Genomic DNA, 18,138 nt, shown 5'->3' with positions numbered 1-18,138 from the left:
GAAATACTCGAAATATGTATGAAGTTTGGACCAAAGGCAGAGATGACCCACAGCCACGTGTAGGAGCTGTGTTCACCTGCTTTTCATCATGTGTAGTGATTTATATCAAAGCCCGTTGTGGCGTTTTATTTTGAAGGACAAAACAATCCGGTGAAGGTGATGAAGTACTCAGGTTCAGTATTCAATCCTGGACTCTTTGGTATAATTTTGTATGAACTGTTCTCACGGTTGGTGTTATTTTATTTCATTTTGGACAAATAAAGGATATCATGTATGAAATCTGGAACTGTTGGCCTCTTCTGTTCAGCACCTTCAGAGTCAGAGTCCTGTTTCTCTGTTTTCAAACCGGCACGCTCGGCCAACCTGTTGCTGGAAAGTAGGTAATCTATTTTCGTCACGCAGGGAGTATGGAGCAGTTCTGGCAGCAGCCCATCAACACACAGCTTCTTATTCGCTGATGGAGAGGAGGTCCCGTTACCGCAGGACAGCTCCCTCCGCTCAGCCCGGTGTATGAATAAATCCTCTGTGTTCAACTTAGGAGAGGAAAACTTTTCACAAGTATAAAAAGTGTGTGTGTGTGTGTGTGTGTGTGTAAGGGGTTGTGAGGACTGGAAAGCTACGTTTGTGTACCTGCATTGGGCTGTAACTAATGCTAGCTTCCCGTTCTGTCATGACACTGATACCCCTTAATGTGAGTGGTTATTAATGGACACCACGTGGAGGAGATTGTGTTCAGGGTTACCCCATCAGCACGCACATGTGTGTGTGTGTGTGTGTGTTCTTGTAGTTGTGTCTTTTAGGGATCAAATTGAGGATCAGGGGATGTCCATGGGTTCACATGATTGTAGAATTTTTTAAAGTTTTCATTACTTGTTTGTAAACACAACTTTCAAATTGGGCTCCTCCTCCTTGGCTCAGTGCCAGCTGCAGCACACACCCACAGCCTTCAACCGTGACTGCATGAACACACTCTCTGGCCCAGCAACCACCTGTGGCATCGCGTTCCTTGGCATGTTAGCACAAGCTAATCACAGGTATTTAACACATACCTGGTTAGCAGGAAGCTCACTCACGTCACTCTTTGTCCCGTGCTGCTCTCCAAGTTCCTGAAAGCGAGTGAAAGTTGAGGAAAAAGCTTTTTCTGTTTGACGTAGCTCTGAATCAGCCAGGTCGATCAAAAGCACATTTTGAAGAGGCCACTTTTGCAAATTTTTTCTGAAACAAATATTAAGTTTTAGTGATATGTTTGATACATATTTGACAGTTAAAAAAGCAGAGCAAGACTTAAAATCAGAACTCTGTTCTTACAAATGTGCTGGTAAAAAAAGAAGTAGAAGTAAGAGGTACCACTTTGTCCTTAGGGGGTGCTCTCACAGGAACTTGAAATTTGTAGACTTGTCAAGGGCCTCTTTCCTTTTTCAGACTGACACAGATCCTTGAAAAAGATAGCTTGGGTTTTTGTTTAATAAACAGGGAATTTTTTCCCTTTTTTTCTTTTCTTTTTTTTTCTTTTTAATTTTTTTCTTTTTAATTTTTACAGCATTTTTTCTTGATTTTTTTTAATAAACAGGGAATTTTTCCCTTTTTTTCTTTTCTTTTTTTTCTTTTTAAATTTTTTCTATTTTATTTTTTTGCAGCATTATTTCTTGATTTTTTTCAAAAAAAAAATTAAGAAATATTTATTTTTCAATACAATTAGTTTAGTAGAGTACTAGTTTACATACTTCAATCTGTTTCAAAGGTCAATTTATGGACCCAGTTACAGACTGTAAAAAAATGGACGTCATCTTGCTTGGCTCAAAGTGAGGTCACCACAAAAACTGCTCCCCCTGGTGGCTGGCTGCAGTACAGGTCAAAAAATCCACCTCCCCAGTCATTCCAGATGGGCTGTGGTCAAACTTTAAAAAATTAATACACCTGGTAGTAATGTTTCTCACGTCCGATTGTTGTGGTGATTTAAGTATATTATTTGGCTGTCTTGCATTCAAGTCCTCTTTTTTTCTGAAAAGTTTTGTTTTCATTACTTATAAGAGGTTAAAAACGAGGCTTTATGTCACATTTAACGGTGATTGAAAGCTGACGATCTTGTGTATTTTTTTCTGGGATTGTAAAATATGTCAGAACGGAGAGCCAAGAAGAGATTAGACTCTTGAAAGGAAAAAAAAAAACATTATTATAGTCACCCGGTGGGGTATTTTGGCTTCAAAACTGTACAATGTTCCATTAAAAATCTGCACAGAGCGTTCATCACTTTTTGAAACGAGGATGAAGCAGAGAAAAACAGCAGACAGTGAGAAGGGAACATGAAAAGTTTCTCGAAAACAACATTTTTCTTGCTGTCCGCTCTGAGCTGAAGCAGTGCAGGTAATTTCACAACTGGAGGAACCAGAGGCGAGTCGAGTCTGGGGTGAAGTGATGGACGGGCTGCTGCAGGGAACACAGATGGACGTGGTCTGGAGGCTCTTTCGGCCTCTGCCCGTCAGCGTGATATGAGCAGAAGCAGCTTGAAGCTCACCTGATGTGGAAAAGATGTCACAAACTCCTTCACACACACAAAAACAAGTGGAGCAGGGCTGCAATAGTTAGACATTTATTTCGAAGACGGTAAAGTGATGGATTGCATTAGTTACTGTTAACCAGTTTTCAGCTGATGATAAAAACTTTTCCTTAACACACTTTAAATGCCAAAAAAAGTAGTTCCATAGCCGCCAGAAACCAAAGATACAAATGATCAAGTTCATAAACATTTCTTTCCTTCCTGAGAATCTCATCTGGAATGCAAATGAATACAAAATAATAAATAAATCTGGCAAAATAAGGAAACACTGAACACAAACCAGAACAATGAGAAGAGATTAGGATGGTCGACGGAAAGTTTCAGGATGATGGTCACACGTTAGCTTATGGTTACTGCTCTCAGGATGGTTTTTACATGAGGGATAAAAAAATACATGCACTCTGAATAGCTGCTGGAGAAATAAAGTGAGTGTCAGCTCGGACTAGCAAGACAAAAACAAACCTTTAAACAGTTTCCTGTTTGAACTTACACTGCAAAAAACTGGAGTCTTATCGAGTGTTTTTGTCTTATTTTCAGTAGAAAATGTCTTTTTTGACTTAACATGAGCCACATTCACCTGAACAGTCCAGAAAAACGAAATTCAGACCTCATTATTGTCTTACAGTGGCTCCTTGTAGTTTTAAAAAATAGTCCTGGAATAAAGAGTTTTTCTTTTTCTTCCTGAGGGTATTGATGATTAAAGACACTTACACTAAATAAAATCCTGTGTTAACATTTAGTTGAACTAAATCTTCATCCCATCTGTCAATAAAGCCTGCCACCGCTCTACTTCACCTCCTACAACATCAACAGCCCACCAACTTTCCATGCACCTGTGGCTAACCTCAAGTTTTACAGCCCTGGGAAGATAACTACATCTACAAAAAGACTAATCTGGAAGAAAATACTGATTTTAATTCTGTGAGGATGGATTCATTTAACTGACAACGTGCCAGCTGAATATATTCATTTTTTTATGTTTGAGAAAATTTAAAAGGTGGAAATTATTTGAAGTTTGGCAAATTTTTTAACCATTTCTTTTTCTTTTTTTTTTTTTATTCCTTTAGAATTTCAATTTTCTTTTGAAATGTCAATTTCTTTTGGAAAGTTTTGCAAATTTCTGATTTTTTCTGCAACTTTCTGAAATTTCAGTTTTTTTTCAGTATTTCTGAATTATGAAGATTCATTTTTAATGACATTTTTGCAAATTTCTGAAATTTTTGGGACTTTTTAAAATTTCAGATTTTTTGACATTCAAAATTTTGAAATTCCTTTTTTTTTAATTTCATTTTTTTTTAATATTTGCAAATTTCTGAAAATTTTTGAAAGCCTTATCAGGATTTTTTGACATTTCAAAATTTTTGAAATTTCATTTTTTAATGAAATCTATGCAAATTTCCAATTTTTTTGCAACTTTTTGAAATCTCAGATTTTTTTTGACATTTTTCAAAATTTAGAAATACCTTTTTGGTTTTTGAAAAATATATATATTTTTAACATTTGCAAATTTCCGAAAATTTAAACAACTTTTTTAAACTTCAGAATTTATTTTTTAATTTTTTTTAATTTTGAGATTTCAACTTTTTTAAATTTGGCCATTGTTATTTATTTCAAATTTCTTGAAGTTCAATTTTTCTTTCATTTTCCTGACATTTTAATTTTTAAAAAAAGGAAAAAAAGTTTGAAAAATGTATTCAAAATATTTAAACCTAGACATCATGTGTAAAATATCAGAAATAAAAAAAGAATGTTTATATTTAAACTTGTTAAGATAATTAAATCACTAGATTTTTACTATGTATAGAATCTTGATCTAGACTGATAGGATGAATGTGGCTTATATGGAGTATAATAAGACAATTTTCATCTAAAATATGACAAAAACACTTGATAAGAGTTCCGTTTTTTGCAGTGTAAAGGCATTTTAGTTTCCAGTTTCGTGACCGTTCGGCTGCTGAATTTCTGGAAAAGTCACCTCAGAAAAAAGTGCAGTATATTCGTACAGTTTTGTAATGCATCCTAGTAGAAACACTGATATTTGGCAAACTTTTCAACTTTGGGTTAAACAAATTATGCGCCATAAATGCTCTTTTTAACTCAAATCAAGCCTCAACAAAACACCCCTTCAAAATAAAACATCTATGCTAAATTCACTTCCTGCGGGTCAAACTGGATCATTCGTGCACACGTGGTTGGAATTCTCTGAATTCATAACTGAGTGCTCAGCGTTTCACCCTCATTTATACCTTTAAATATCTCACACATCTGTCAAACACCATCACACCTGACGAAGGTTTCTGCGACGCTGATGGGTGAGATTTGGCACTTTCAACAGTCTTAGACGACTAATATACAGAAAAGGGTTTTGGTACTTCTTTATCTGTGGATTCCTCTTCCTGTTCCAGCTTTAAGGACGTTCACCCTTTCATAAAATCTTCCTCTTTCTTCTTCAAATGTCTCTGAGGTCGTCTGCCACAGCAACACTCGTAGAATAGTTCCCAACACTTTAAATCTCAAAACTTGCGCTAATCTCTCCTGGAGATTACGGCAATGATGCTTTTTTTGAAGGAACCAAAAACTTGATCGAGCACGTTGAGCTTTGCATTATGTCCCATTGTTCTCTGTGTTTTTTTAAATAGAGCATTAGTCCTTCAACTCTCAACCCCACAGTCCGTCCTCGGTGCTGGGCAGGAGTCTTTTTGCAAATGGAAAGCAGTGCCCGCGCAAACACGGCTGTCAGGATCCACACACACTCCAAAAACACACCTCACTTTTCACGGGAATGCTGAAAGATGGGGAGCGCTCCCCCCTCCTCGCTCACAGGCTGCCTCCAGCTCTTTCCAGCCCGTTCCAGCCAATCAGCTCCTTTTGGCTACGTCCGCTGTTTGCTCAGCGGCCCTCAGGGGTGGACCAGCCAGCTGTTGGCGTCCTCCAGGTCCGTGTCCAGCTCCTCGTCCTCCTCCAGAGGCTCCGGGGTTCGGAGGGCCAGGTCTCTGAGGAAAGCGGGCGAGTAGGCGGTGGGCTGGGAGACAGACTTGAGGCCGATTTTTTTCTTCATGAGGTGGAACTGGTCGCGGATGAAGTTGTAGAAGTCGTACTCGTAGCGCATGCGGTGGTAGAGCACCTGCAGGGCTTCCAGAGTGGGCGTGTGTTTCCGTACGGTGCCCGTCATGTTTCCCATCTTCCTGTAGTCTGCAGGAAAAAAAACACATTATCTTTTAAAGATAAGTGTTCTCTATGTTTCACTCTTTCAAAATAAAATACATGTTTCAATCAGATATGGAGGTAAAGCTGGAATTTTTGGCCGAAGCCCAGCATTCAATTACTGTTCCAGTCTCAAGCAATTTTTATGTAACGAGTAACATTCAAGTTGTTGAACACTTGTTTAGGTGTGTCTGGACCAAATTTAAAGGAAAAATACGTCAAATAAGTTGCATAAGTTTGTAAAAATCAGTGTGTTATCAATTCAATAGTGACAAAGATGGCCCAGATTTTCTGTTAGGTCTCAGTTTCACTGTAAAAGTAAGCCAGAAACTTAAAAAATGTTTTGTTTTGATTTACTACCAAATTATTCGATCAAAACTTTTAGGATAACTTTGGAGTACACCTTTTGATTTAATTTGGGATTCTTTGATATTTCTGAATTTTGCGACATTTAGTTTGCTTTTTTATCACCAGACCAAGAGAAAAAAATTGAATGATGATGACATCCACAAACTTTATCATGAGACATATTTTCCCCAAAACATGAACATTGTGAGTCAGTTTTTAGGACTAATTCAGGGGATCTGAAATCTCAACTTTTTTTCAATCTATCTTTTAAACAAAGACTGAAATGAAAGATTTGAATTGAAAAAAAGAGCAAAAAAAATCCTGATTTTAAATCATGGAACAAAAAATCCTGATTTTTTTCAAGAGAAGAGATAGATTATTCCAGTATTGTAAGACAAAACGTTTTCTTGAGATTATGAGAAATAACACTGGATCACAAGAAAAAAACTGGAATGAACTTGTTTTCTCAAGACATAAGAGCCTTTTAGAGTTTATGGAATTAATATCAGATTATAATGTTAGGTCTAGCTAAGGATTATGGACATGATGACGCAATTTTTTTATGAATTGTTTTCTTAAGCCACAAAAAAAGTATTATTTACCCAAGACAAAGACAAACTAGCAGTGACTAGCAGACAAGCAGACTCACTGGTTTAAGCCAAAATGTGCAATAATTACCTTCTGTACAATTAACATATTTGATGCTTGTATCTGTGCAATAATCCAAATTTTATGTAATTATTTTTATCACATATTTTTAGTAAATTTTCATACTTCGATTTTATACTCATATTTGTTTTCACGTAAAATTTTTGCTTCCATTTCGTACTTTCTTATATTTGTATAATTTGTATTTTATAATGTCTTATCTTTTATATTTTTCACTTTTTATTTTTAACACTTTTTGAAGGGAGTAGCTGTTACTAAAAAGCAATTTCCCCTTAAAATCATGAATCAATATTTATCTATTTATTTTTTATTATTTTTTTTATTCATTTGTTTATTTATTTATATTTATTTATCTATTTATTAATTATTTTTTTGTTTGTTTATTATTTATTCATCTATTTATTTTTTCTTTATTTCTTTATTTTTATTTATTTGTTTATTTACAAATTATTTATTCATCTTCTCATTTATTATCTATTGATCTAATTATTTATTTTTTTATTTATAAATTATTTAGTCATCTTCTCATTTATTATCTATTGATCTAATTATTCATTTTTTATTTATTTGTTTATTTATAAATTATTTAGTCATCTTCTCATTTATTATTTATTTATCTTACTATTTATAATTTATTTATAATTTAGCTGTTCTCTTCTAATTTGTTGTTTATTTCTCTAATTATTTGTTATTTATTTATTTTTAAATTTTTTTTTTACACAGAACACACTGTTGCGTGCACCAACCAGGGCTCTTGTAGATGTTGAGAACTCCGGTGAAGTAATGAGGTAAGAGCCTCTCCAACAGGAGCAGAACGTCCTCCAGCTCCTCCAGGATTCCCACCAGGAGGTAGTTCTCCAGAACGTTCTGTTTGGCCCTTTCCAGAGCCCATACCCCCGGCTCCCTGAGGAGAGGATAGAGATATGAAGCGTCAGAGATTGGAAAGCAGAAAATCAGTGTTTATTACTCTTCATCCATACGGTACCTGCACTGAGGATGCTGCCCGCAGAAATAAGGGATGATGTAGAAAACTCTGGGGTTGGAGCATTCTGGGTAGTTCTCTAAAATGCACACATTGATGTCCTAGAGAAAGAAAAATAAAACATATTTTATTCTTTAATCAACATTTCTGGTTTTGTTTCCTGGCTGTAATGACTCGTCTTTGCCACTAGAGGGAGCCCTCCTCCAGCACAGCGCTGAAACCCTGACTGTCATCTGAGAGGCCGAGTTCTCTGCCAAACAACATCCTGAGCGCTGAGATAAGCTCTGCCCCTTCACCCCAGCTGCTCTCTGGAGGTGTTGAGTTGTATAACAGATTCCTGCTCACCTGTGAAGGCGATCTGTGGCGTTTAGAGCAGAGCTACGACTGCTGAGCTTCTGCAGAGAAAATCTGACGTGTTTCAGAAACAAAGTGGTTAGATTAGAGCTGTTAACCTCAAATGTTTGAAAAGTCAAAGTAAAAAGAGCAAAAGTCAGGCTGAGGAGGAGAAGAAAGGAGCCACAAATAAGATGTTAAACTGGAAATCCAAAGCGGCCCTTTAAGATTCAGACTCTGATAGAATCAGTAACGGCAGATTGAAACAGAGCAATTTCTCCAACACCGAGGCCGACATGCTCCACCACAGAGATTAAGCCGGGTCAGACAGAACCAGAGGCTCAGACCTTCCCACAAGGCGCGGACTGCAAATGAGGGTGAGGTATGAGGGGCCTGTGGGTGAGCGCTGGGAACCAGGTGGGAGAGCTGTCAGGATCAGCTCGGATCACTTCGCTCCGGGGCATTTTTGGCTCCAGAGAAACACAACCCGTCACCTGACGTGGTCATTTTTGACTCAGACCATCACATTCAGAAAACTGTCCAGTTTCATTCAGTTCAGATCCATCTCCAAAACCAAATCCACTTTTAAAGCTCACTCAGGTCTCGCACCATGCTCCATCACAGAGACGTTGACGCCTTACAAGCCGTCTCGCAGACTCAGTGTTTTTGTCTTATTTCCAGGAGAAAATGTCTTTTTAAACTTAATATGAGCCACATTCACCTGACCAGTCCAGAAAAATGTCTTCAAGTTATTTAAAGACAAAATAAGGTCTGAGATATCTACCAATGGAGCAAGAGAAAAGTTACTTGTATTGGGACATTATTCTAGTTTTAAGCAAATTTTTGAGCATTTTTTGCTTCTTCTTTTTTTTTTTTGTCGATGATGCACCAATCCGATCCTGGTATCAGATATCTGTGGGAAAGGATCGGTCCAAACTTGTCACTAAGGCTAAAATATGGTTTAGTCTACAAGGTCTAAGATTTTACAATCAAACAGTCCTTCCTGTAAATTCTGAAGCATTTTTTTGGGACCAAACGGCTGTTAAACATTTAAACACTTGCAGTTAAAATGAATATTAACTTTATTAATTCCATATGTACTCTATTTTTGTCTTTTACCTAAAACATTACCAGTCTTATCCCTCAGTAGAGCATGCAGGTTATTATTTAACACTGGTATCAGTTCAGGATCGTCCAGGTATCAGTATCGGGACCACATAAGCTGGATCAGTGCTTCCCTACTTAAAATAAGACGTTTTTCTAGACTGATCAGTCGAATGTGGCTCAATTTGAGTAAATCAAGACAATTTTCTTCTTTAATTCAGTCAAAAACACTTGATAGGATTTTAGATTTTTGAAGAGTAAACCTCATTTTTTCAGATTTGCTTTTATGATGTTTGACTCGTTGTCCTATGCTCTCATTTGTTTCACCTTTCTTTCTTTCTTTCTTTCTTTCTTTCTTTCTTCTTTTTTCTGTCTTTCTTTTGTCTTTCTTTCTTTCTTCTTCTTACTTCCTTTCCTTTTTTTCTTTCTTTCTTTCTTTTTTTTTCCGTCTTTCTTTTTTCTCTTTCTTTCTTTCTTTCTTTCTGTCTTTCTTCTTCTTACTTCCTTTTCTTTCTTTCTTCTTTTTTCTTTCTTTCTTTCTTTCTTTTTTCTTTCTTTCTTTCTTTCTTTCTTTCTTTCTTTCTTTCTTTCTTTCTTACTTTCTTTCGTTCTTTCTTTCTTTCTTTTTTCTTTCTTTCTTTTTTCTTTCTTTTCTATTCTGTCTTTCTTTTCTTTCTTCCTTTTTTCTTTTTCTTCCTTTTTTTCTTTCTTTCTTTCTTTGTCCCTTTCTTTCTTCCTTTTTTCTTTTGGTAATTTACTCAGTTGTTTAACGTTTTTATTCTATTAACTTTGTCTCAGAACCTGTTCCTTTTTCCTATTGATGTGATGTCATCTTTTTCCCTCTTTTTCTATTTTTTTAATATATATTTTTTAATTCAATTTATTTATTTATTTATTTATTTATTTATTTATTTTTGTCCGTTTAATATCTTACTAACCTCTAACCTCTCACAGTCTGATATTCTATATTAAATTCCTTGCCATGTTTTTATGTGTCAAAGCATTTTGTAAACAATTTTTATCTATTTATTTATTAATATTTTATTAATTTATTTATATTTTTATTGCGTTTTCATGAATACACATTTATTATAATCAGTGACAACAAAGACAAAGTGAAGTAGAAAGGAACACTTATGGTGCTGGTGGAACGTATCAAGCACGACTCTAACATGGATGAAAACCTCCCAGAAAAACAAAGACAAACAAAAACAAGCAAACAAAATATCCCATATATATGAAGTACAATACAATACAATACAAAAATAAAATAATTGTTAGAATCAGGAATCAAGTTTTTTATCATACTATTATTATTCTTACTCATCTGGATCTGTCCAGCTTCCACCAATGTCAGGAAGTGTGTGAACATAAGTCTGTCCTAATAAGCTGGGACGACATAAATGATGCTCCTCGCTGGTTATTTTCTCCTCTCAGCTGAAAACTGCAGTTGTCTCTGATTCACCAGGCGGCTTCAGGGTCTGTTTGAACTTCATGACAGAGCTCCACGACTTATTGGTGATCAGTGAAGCACGCCACGACACAGTTCTTCAGAGAAACCACAACAAAACCCAGAGGAGCAGTTCAGCATCGCACCATTGTTAGAAAGATAGAAAGAGGGTCGTGGCTGGACTTAAAGCGAGTTTGCAGAGCTGAAATGTCATTTATTGTTTGTTCACTGCGAAAAAACTGAAATCTTTTCAAGAGTCTTATTTTAAGTAGAAATTGTCTTGTTTCCCCTAAAATAAGACACTGTTTTTTTTTACTTTTATTTAAAATTATATCAAATAAATACAAAATAATAACATCTAGAGCAGTTTTTAAGGAATATGCCTCAATTTTCTCAGTAAGATCTGAACACGTGCAGAAATATCCCAGGAAAAAAAAAGTTGCATTAAGTAGCTTTTCGCTCACACTTGCCATGCTAATAAACACGCTGGCAATGACCCGAGACAGGATTTTCCTTCAATAAAGCCTCAGCACAAAAGCTCTCAGAGAAAATCACTACAAACCAAATTAAAGAACGAGTGAGAAAAAGCGAGTGGGAGCCAGAGACAAAAAAAAAAAAAAAAAAAAAAAAGAGAGAGGGGTCAGAAAAGCGGACAGGAAGTGACACGTGTGACGCCATTCCCCGGCACACACACACACGGCTCACTGCCAGGAAGTCCCCGCTCAGCTTCTCTCAACACTTGATACTGGACCCTTATCCTTCAACATTAGGGGACCTCTGGGAATCCAGCCACAACTCAGTTATACACAAGTGCACACACACACACTCTACACACACACACACACACTCACACACACGATAGACAATGAGCACTCTCTTTAAAGAACCCATTAGTATTTTGTAGAGAGCTCCTGTGTGCACACTCAGGCTCATTGTTCCTTTCCTCGCTGTGGATTAGGCTAACTGAGCAGTCACAGAAACCACAACAAAGTCGACCCTAATCTCTACAACTGCCTCCTGTTCCCTGAAAAGAGTGAATGAATCAAATCAGAAATAATTGATGATGTAAACTTTTCCCGTGGGACGGTTTTGCTCCTTTACCACCAGGGAGCGTGGGAGCAAAATGCAAAGGAAGTTAGCTGTAAACACAACGTTTAAACATTCTCACTCTTTCAGCTAAATATCAAATGTGCTTTATGGACAATAGCTTAAAAAGCTGCTAAACTAGTTGCTACTTTGCATAGTGAGCATATGGCTTGTTGAACTGAAACAGTCTCCTTTTAGCTTTTCGTTAAACTCGATGCTAACCGTCAGATTCTTTAGCTTTCTGCGCTGTTTGCTAGCAACACCTCTCATTTTGCAAATATCAAGCTTATTTTATTCCTTCGATCTTTTTTAAACATCATCAGCTCTTCACCAAATCCTGAGCTAACAGTCAGTCTTATGCTCATATACCTGTTATACTAACTAGCTAGCTAGCTGCCTATGTCAAACAGGGAGTGATTGTTGCCTTATGGCTTCATCTATTCTATTTCTTTTTAGCATCATTCTGGCTCTTCATTGAATCCTTAGCTAACTTTCAGACTAGCTATTGCCCTGGCTGTTAGCTAGCTAGCTAGCTAGCTAGCTAGCTAGCTAGCGAGTTACATTAAACAGGTATCTTGTTTTGCCTTCCTTCTTTATTTCTAAAGCTTATTTTCAGCTCTCATCCAGCTGAGCAGAGCGCCAGACTTGTTATAAAGTAAAGTCTCTGCTGTGTTTTCTATCTTGTTGCTTCTTTTCAAATCCTGTCAGACTTTCGCTACTGTCCCTGCTATGCTAACTGGCTAGCTAGCTGCTTATATCGAATGGGAAGTGTCTGTTGCCTTTTTAGGGTCAGATCAAAAATGTTTTAAAGGCACGCTCTGCTCTTTTTCAACTCTTTGCAAAATGAGCTGTGTAAGACTCGTAAAACCTCTGCTTTGTTTTCTACCTAGATGCTACTTTTCAGGAACACTGGGTAAGTTATTTTCTCCTATTTTTTCTTATCATTCTAGCTTTTTACTCAATTCAGAGCTCTCAGACCCCAGCTATTACCCTTGCTGTTAGCTAGCTGGCTAGTTACATCGAACTGGTACCTTGTTTTTCATTATCTCTTTATTTCTGAAGCTCATTTTCAGCTCTCGTCCAATTTAGCACAACACCTGACTTATTAGCAATTAAATTCTCTGCTGTGTTTTCTATCTTGTTGATACTTTTTTTAGTTAATATTAGGTTAATTTTATTCATTCTGTCTCTTTTTAAAAGTGTTTTAGCTCTTCATCGAATCCTGTTAGACTTTTGCTACTGTCCCTGCTATGTTTACCAGCCAGCTAGCTGCTTATACTGAACAGGAAGTGATTGTTTCCTTTCTGGGCTCAGATCAAAAATGTTTTAAAGGCATGCTTTGCTATGTTTTAACTCTTAACAAAATGAGCTGAGGAAGATTTAAGAAGTCTCTGCTACGTTTGTTAGCTAGATGCTACTTTTCAGGAAACATTGTGTCAGTTTTATTCATTCTATTTATTTTAAGCATTATTCCAGCTTTTTACTTAATTCTGAGCTCTCAGACCCCAGCTATTGTACCTGCTGTTTGTTAGCTAGCTAGTTACATTAAACAAGTATCTTGTTTTGCCTTTCTTCTTTATTTCTGAAGCTCATTTTCAGCACTCATTAAACCGAGCAGAACGCCAGACTTGTTAGCAAGTAAAGTCTCTGTTGTGTTTTCTATGTAGTCGCTATTTTTCAGTTGATATTAGGCTAATTTTATTCATTAAGTCTCTTTTCAGAAGTGTTTTAAACTGTAAAACAAATCCCTGCGGACGTTCGCTACTGTCTCTGCTATGTTTACTAGCTAGCTAGCAGCTTATATCGACTGGGGAGTGTTTGTTGCCTTTTTAGGGTCAGATCAAAAAGGGTTTAAAGGCACGCTCTGCTCTGTTTTAGCTCTTTACAAAATGTGCTGTGTAAGATTAAAAAAGTCTCCGCTATGTTAGCTATGTTGCTAGCTTCATGCTACTTTTCAGGAAACATTGGGGCTGTTTTATATATATTCCATATATTTAGCGTCATTATATCTTTTTTTGAATTCTGAGCTTTTAAAATGTACCTATTGCTCTTACTGCAAAAGGATGTAACTAGCTAGCTAGCTAGCTAGTTACACTGTTTTGCCTTCCCCAGGGTCATTTTCAGCTCGCATCAAACTGAGCAGACCACCAGACTTGTTAGCAAGTTAAGTCTACGCTGTGTCACACTTTCACTTTCACTACTGTCCCTGCTATGTTTACTAGCTAGCTAGCTGCTTATATTTAACAAGGGGTAATTGTTTATTTTTTTATTTTTTTATTTTTTTTAATTCTGCTTAAAGTACTGCTTCAGCTTCAACAAAAAAACTTGAGGTCATACATAATTTCTACTAAAAACCTTGCCTATGTTTCCTAGCTAGTGGCTAACTTAAATATATTCTGGCGCTATTTTTGATCAGGACAAAACTTGACAAAACAGAGAAAGTGCAACTTTTCAGCTGCTAATTAAAACTAATAAAAAGTTGACAAGAAGACAATATAATTATGTTTTAACTTTTTTTTCAGGCTTTTTATGCCTTTAAATGGAGGGGATATGACAGTGGATAGAGTAGGAAACAGGATGAGAGAAGGGAACTTTGAGCTAACAGGTGCTAGCTAGCAAGCGCCTTATACATCTATTTCCTTCCTCTTTGTGGCAAGTGTTTGCGAGTGTCGCTAACAAAGTTTTCCTGCTTGCTTCTCAAAGTCCTAAAGAGTTAAAGGACTTGGATTTTAACAATCTCTCACCTTACAATCATCCATTGTTAATACATTTATTAGTTAAAGCTGCTTTAAACTCAAAATTCCAGGTATTTGCTTCATTTTTTACACTCTCAGCAGGATCGGTGTGTGAAAACACTGAGCTCAGCTGCCGCTCACAGAAATCGAAACCCAACTGACATGACTATACGTTCTGTGTCTGAAAAACCATAAACCCCTTTGAGACATCATCTTACAGTAAGTGGGCTGGACCAGATACCAATGTACTTTCTGTTAATGTCAGGGCATGCAAGGACATGAGCAGCGCCTCTTTACAGGCGCACTTGTTTTCTGAGCACGCTGTCGTAAATATCAGATTAATGGGAGCTGATGATTTTCCTTCTCATGGGAATATAAACTGATCAGACCAGTATAAAAGTGTGTCACCTAATCCCTGTTGGTCCTGGATCTGAATTAACCCACAGATATTTTGCAAAGACTTGCATGTTATGCTTGCTAACACATGCACACATTGTGGTAGGTCTGGTTAGTCACTCCCAGCAGCTTTTTGGGAATTACTCATTTTCATGCAGAGTGTTTGAGCCAGCTCAAATAAAGTCATTTCTTTCTAAGTAAGAGCTCGTATTTTACGTCCTCCATGACAGCCCACTGCTCAAGTGTGTGTCCAGTGCATGCATTTCTCCACTGTAGTGTATATGTGTGTGTAAGGAGGGGTGTGGGGACTGCTGGAAAATCCAAGCCGACCACAGGAATGTCTCAGTAACACGTGCATCAGGTTCCCTCAGCCCCTGCTAGCAAACTGACAGTGTTCTTTCATTGACACCTCTCACATACAGGGAGCGCAGGGCAGGCCGGGCTAACACGCAGCAGGCAGGGGATAAATCCAAGGCTGGTCTGAACTCAGAGTGTTGATTTAACAGGGCACTCATGCTGATACACACACATCTGAAAGGCTATATTTGTGAGGACGCTCAAAGATTTATTGAACCGTTTGGTGGACTTTAACCCTCTGACATCTGAAATATAAAAGCATGTATTAACACTTTCTACCTAATTGTTTTGATTCTTCTGAGGGGAATGAAAAAAATATTCATTTTTCCAACATATTTTATTTTTTGAAGATTTTTTTTTAGCTTTTATTTGTTAGACACATCTCCACTCCAGGACATTACAACATAAATCAAAATTGACTAAATTTTTTTTTTCTAAATCTATTGAAAACAGAATTAATTATCATATATTTTTTTAAATTATTATTATTATTATTATTATTATTATTATTATTATTATTATTATTATAGTTATTATTATTATTAATAATAATAACAATACAATTATTATTATTATTATTATTATTATTATTATTATTGTTATTATTATTATTATTATTATTATTATTGTTGTTGTTTTTTCTTTAATTTTTTTTCTAGTCGATAAGCTTTTGACCCTTTGATGCATGTCTGTACCTTTTCTGGAAAATTAAATAAACAACAAAACCAAAACAAACAAACAAGCAAACAAACAAAAAAGGGGGGGTTATCCTTCTTGGGGCATGAATAAAGTTTTTATTTATTGAAGATTTTTTTAAAACTTTTATTTGTTAGAGACATCTCCACTCCAGGAGATAACAAAATAAAATAACATGAACTCAAGTTTTTTTTTCTTAATCTATGAAAAACAGAATTCATTATTATGTTTCAAAACATTATTATTATTATTATTATTATTATTATTATTATTATTATTATCATTATTATTATTATTATTATTAATAATAATAATAATAATAATAATAATATAGTTTTTTCTTTAAAAATATACTAATTTTTCCTAATATATATATTTTTATATTTTACAACTTAACTTTGTGCTTTGTGCTTTTATAGTTGATAAGTTGTTGACCCTTTTATGCCTTACCTTTCCAGAAAATTAAATATTTGAAAAAAACAAAACAAAAAAAACAAAAAAACAAAACCAAAACAAACAAAAAAAAACCCAAAACAAAACATTTTTTAATGCCCCAAGAAGAATAAAAATATCAAAGGACAAAAAAATAAAAAAAAATTGACACAGGCTAATCTGCAGTTCCACCATGGAAATCATTGCATTTAGGAGGAAATGACTTAAATAACTCTCCACTGCGGTGACCAATATTCCCCACATGGTAAATTATAGCTGTTCATGGAAAATAAAATCAGTGCTACAAATTAAAGCTTTTCCTCAACCCAGCCTTACAGAAGCTAAAAGCTCAACTCTCCAAACCAGCAGCTTTACGTTAAAGCTTAATCCTAAACCCTAAACCTGTAATCTTAATACATGATACCCATCTGAATATTTACACTCACAGCTATTGCACAAAACTGTTCAGTCTATTACTCCATGTGAATTCATCTGGTGTTCTGTATTTATGTTTCATAGTTAATTTCAGCTCATTTTATGGGGAACTGTTGCAAAAAAGTGGATCATACAGAAGCTAGCAGCCGCTTTTTATTCACATGATGTAGCAGGTAGCAGCAAGCTGACAGTGTAAAGTTTGTTGCTATTGCTAACATTCCCAAGTTAATATGATGTAATATAACCAAGATTTGGACTGTCGAGCTGTAAGAAAAAACAGAAAGTTTGGGGCAACGATGTAAGGCTGGGCAACTAAATTCAAAATTTCACGACAATTTTTTTTTATTTTGTGACAACATGCTAACACTTTAGCCCACAGCTTTGTGCAAACTTCTGGAAACTTCATGAGAATTTTATTTTAAGTCATTTAAAGGCAGAGTCTGCTGGATTTTACTGAAAAAAATAAAATGTTAACTTAGTTATCAGTGTCTGTGTCTGCCTCAACCCCTTCCTCTGCCTGGTTGTTGATGTTTTAGTTGTTTTGGGACAGTTTCTGGGAGGAGGGTAAGCCTTGTTACATCACCAAATCACAGAGCACCTGGTGGGCAAGTGACTTTGCGTGTTGATTAGTGAGTGGAAGAAGCTAACCTGATAGCGGCTATGGCGGAGAAATGTTCTGCTGTTTGTGCCCCAGTGTTTTAGGAGTTAACCATAATGATTAAATATCATCTGGCTAACAGAGAATACCAAGGGCTCTTATTTCATAGACCAGGCGCAAGCGCAGGCGCACCTGCTGTGTGTGGGTTTAACACAGCCGAGCGCTGTTATCACCAATCAAATGAGCGCCTCTCATCGCCTTTAAATGCCCTGCAGCCGAGGCGCAGCGTCTGATTGGTCACATACATTTACATACAAGTGCACATACATTTATTTTGTCTCTTTCTTCTTCGTCTTTTCTTTGAATTAAATGAAATGAGAGAACCAGATATATACTCAGTATCAGATGTTAAGGCTGTTTATTGTTTAATTGTGAGATGTGCATCAAACTTCCAGCTGCCGTCAGGTTAACTTTCCATTATGACAAACGGCTTTAATCTGACATCAGATGTGACGGGAAAATTAATATAGATATAAATGTATATGCCGGTTCAGACGGTTACATTAAATAGTGATTGCTGTGATTGTTTATTGCATTAAAATGTGCCTGACACTCTGGAAACCTGCCTCTGAGGCTTTGTTGACATGTGCGCACTGTCACCAAATTACAGCTGCGGAGGGTGCACTCCGCTTTGCGCCGAGGATAGGCCAGGTTGGAGCTGGCGAGCTTTCAGCGCACTTTTTTTGGCGCGAAATT

At 36.2% G+C, this 18,138-nt stretch overlaps 1 protein-coding gene across 2 annotated transcripts in view; it reads right to left on the bottom strand.

Moving 5' to 3' along the window:
- Positions 1-4,269: 4,269 nt before the first annotated feature.
- usta (uronyl 2-sulfotransferase a) overlaps positions 4,270-18,138 on the bottom strand; it is a 105,027-nt gene continuing 91,158 nt past the window's right edge. For both annotated transcript variants that reach the window (XM_074684608.1, XM_074684609.1), the window contains 3 exons: positions 7,764-7,861; positions 7,525-7,682; positions 4,270-5,749 (listed from right to left, as the gene is read on the bottom strand). In XM_074684608.1, the coding sequence (XP_074540709.1) occupies positions 5,457-5,749; positions 7,525-7,682; positions 7,764-7,861 (549 nt within the window). In that variant the 3' untranslated portion in view covers positions 4,270-5,456. The remainder of the gene's footprint in view (positions 5,750-7,524; positions 7,683-7,763; positions 7,862-18,138) is intronic.

Source organism: Halichoeres trimaculatus, unplaced genomic scaffold, assembly GCF_033239565.1.
Source record: "Halichoeres trimaculatus isolate MK-OKI-2021-1 unplaced genomic scaffold, fHalTri1.1 fHalTri1_scaffold_13, whole genome shotgun sequence".
Taxonomy (NCBI): Eukaryota; Metazoa; Chordata; class Actinopteri; order Labriformes; family Labridae; genus Halichoeres; species Halichoeres trimaculatus.
The sequence above is the reverse complement of the archived record's forward strand: the minus strand, read 5'-3'. Positions and strand labels throughout refer to the sequence as shown.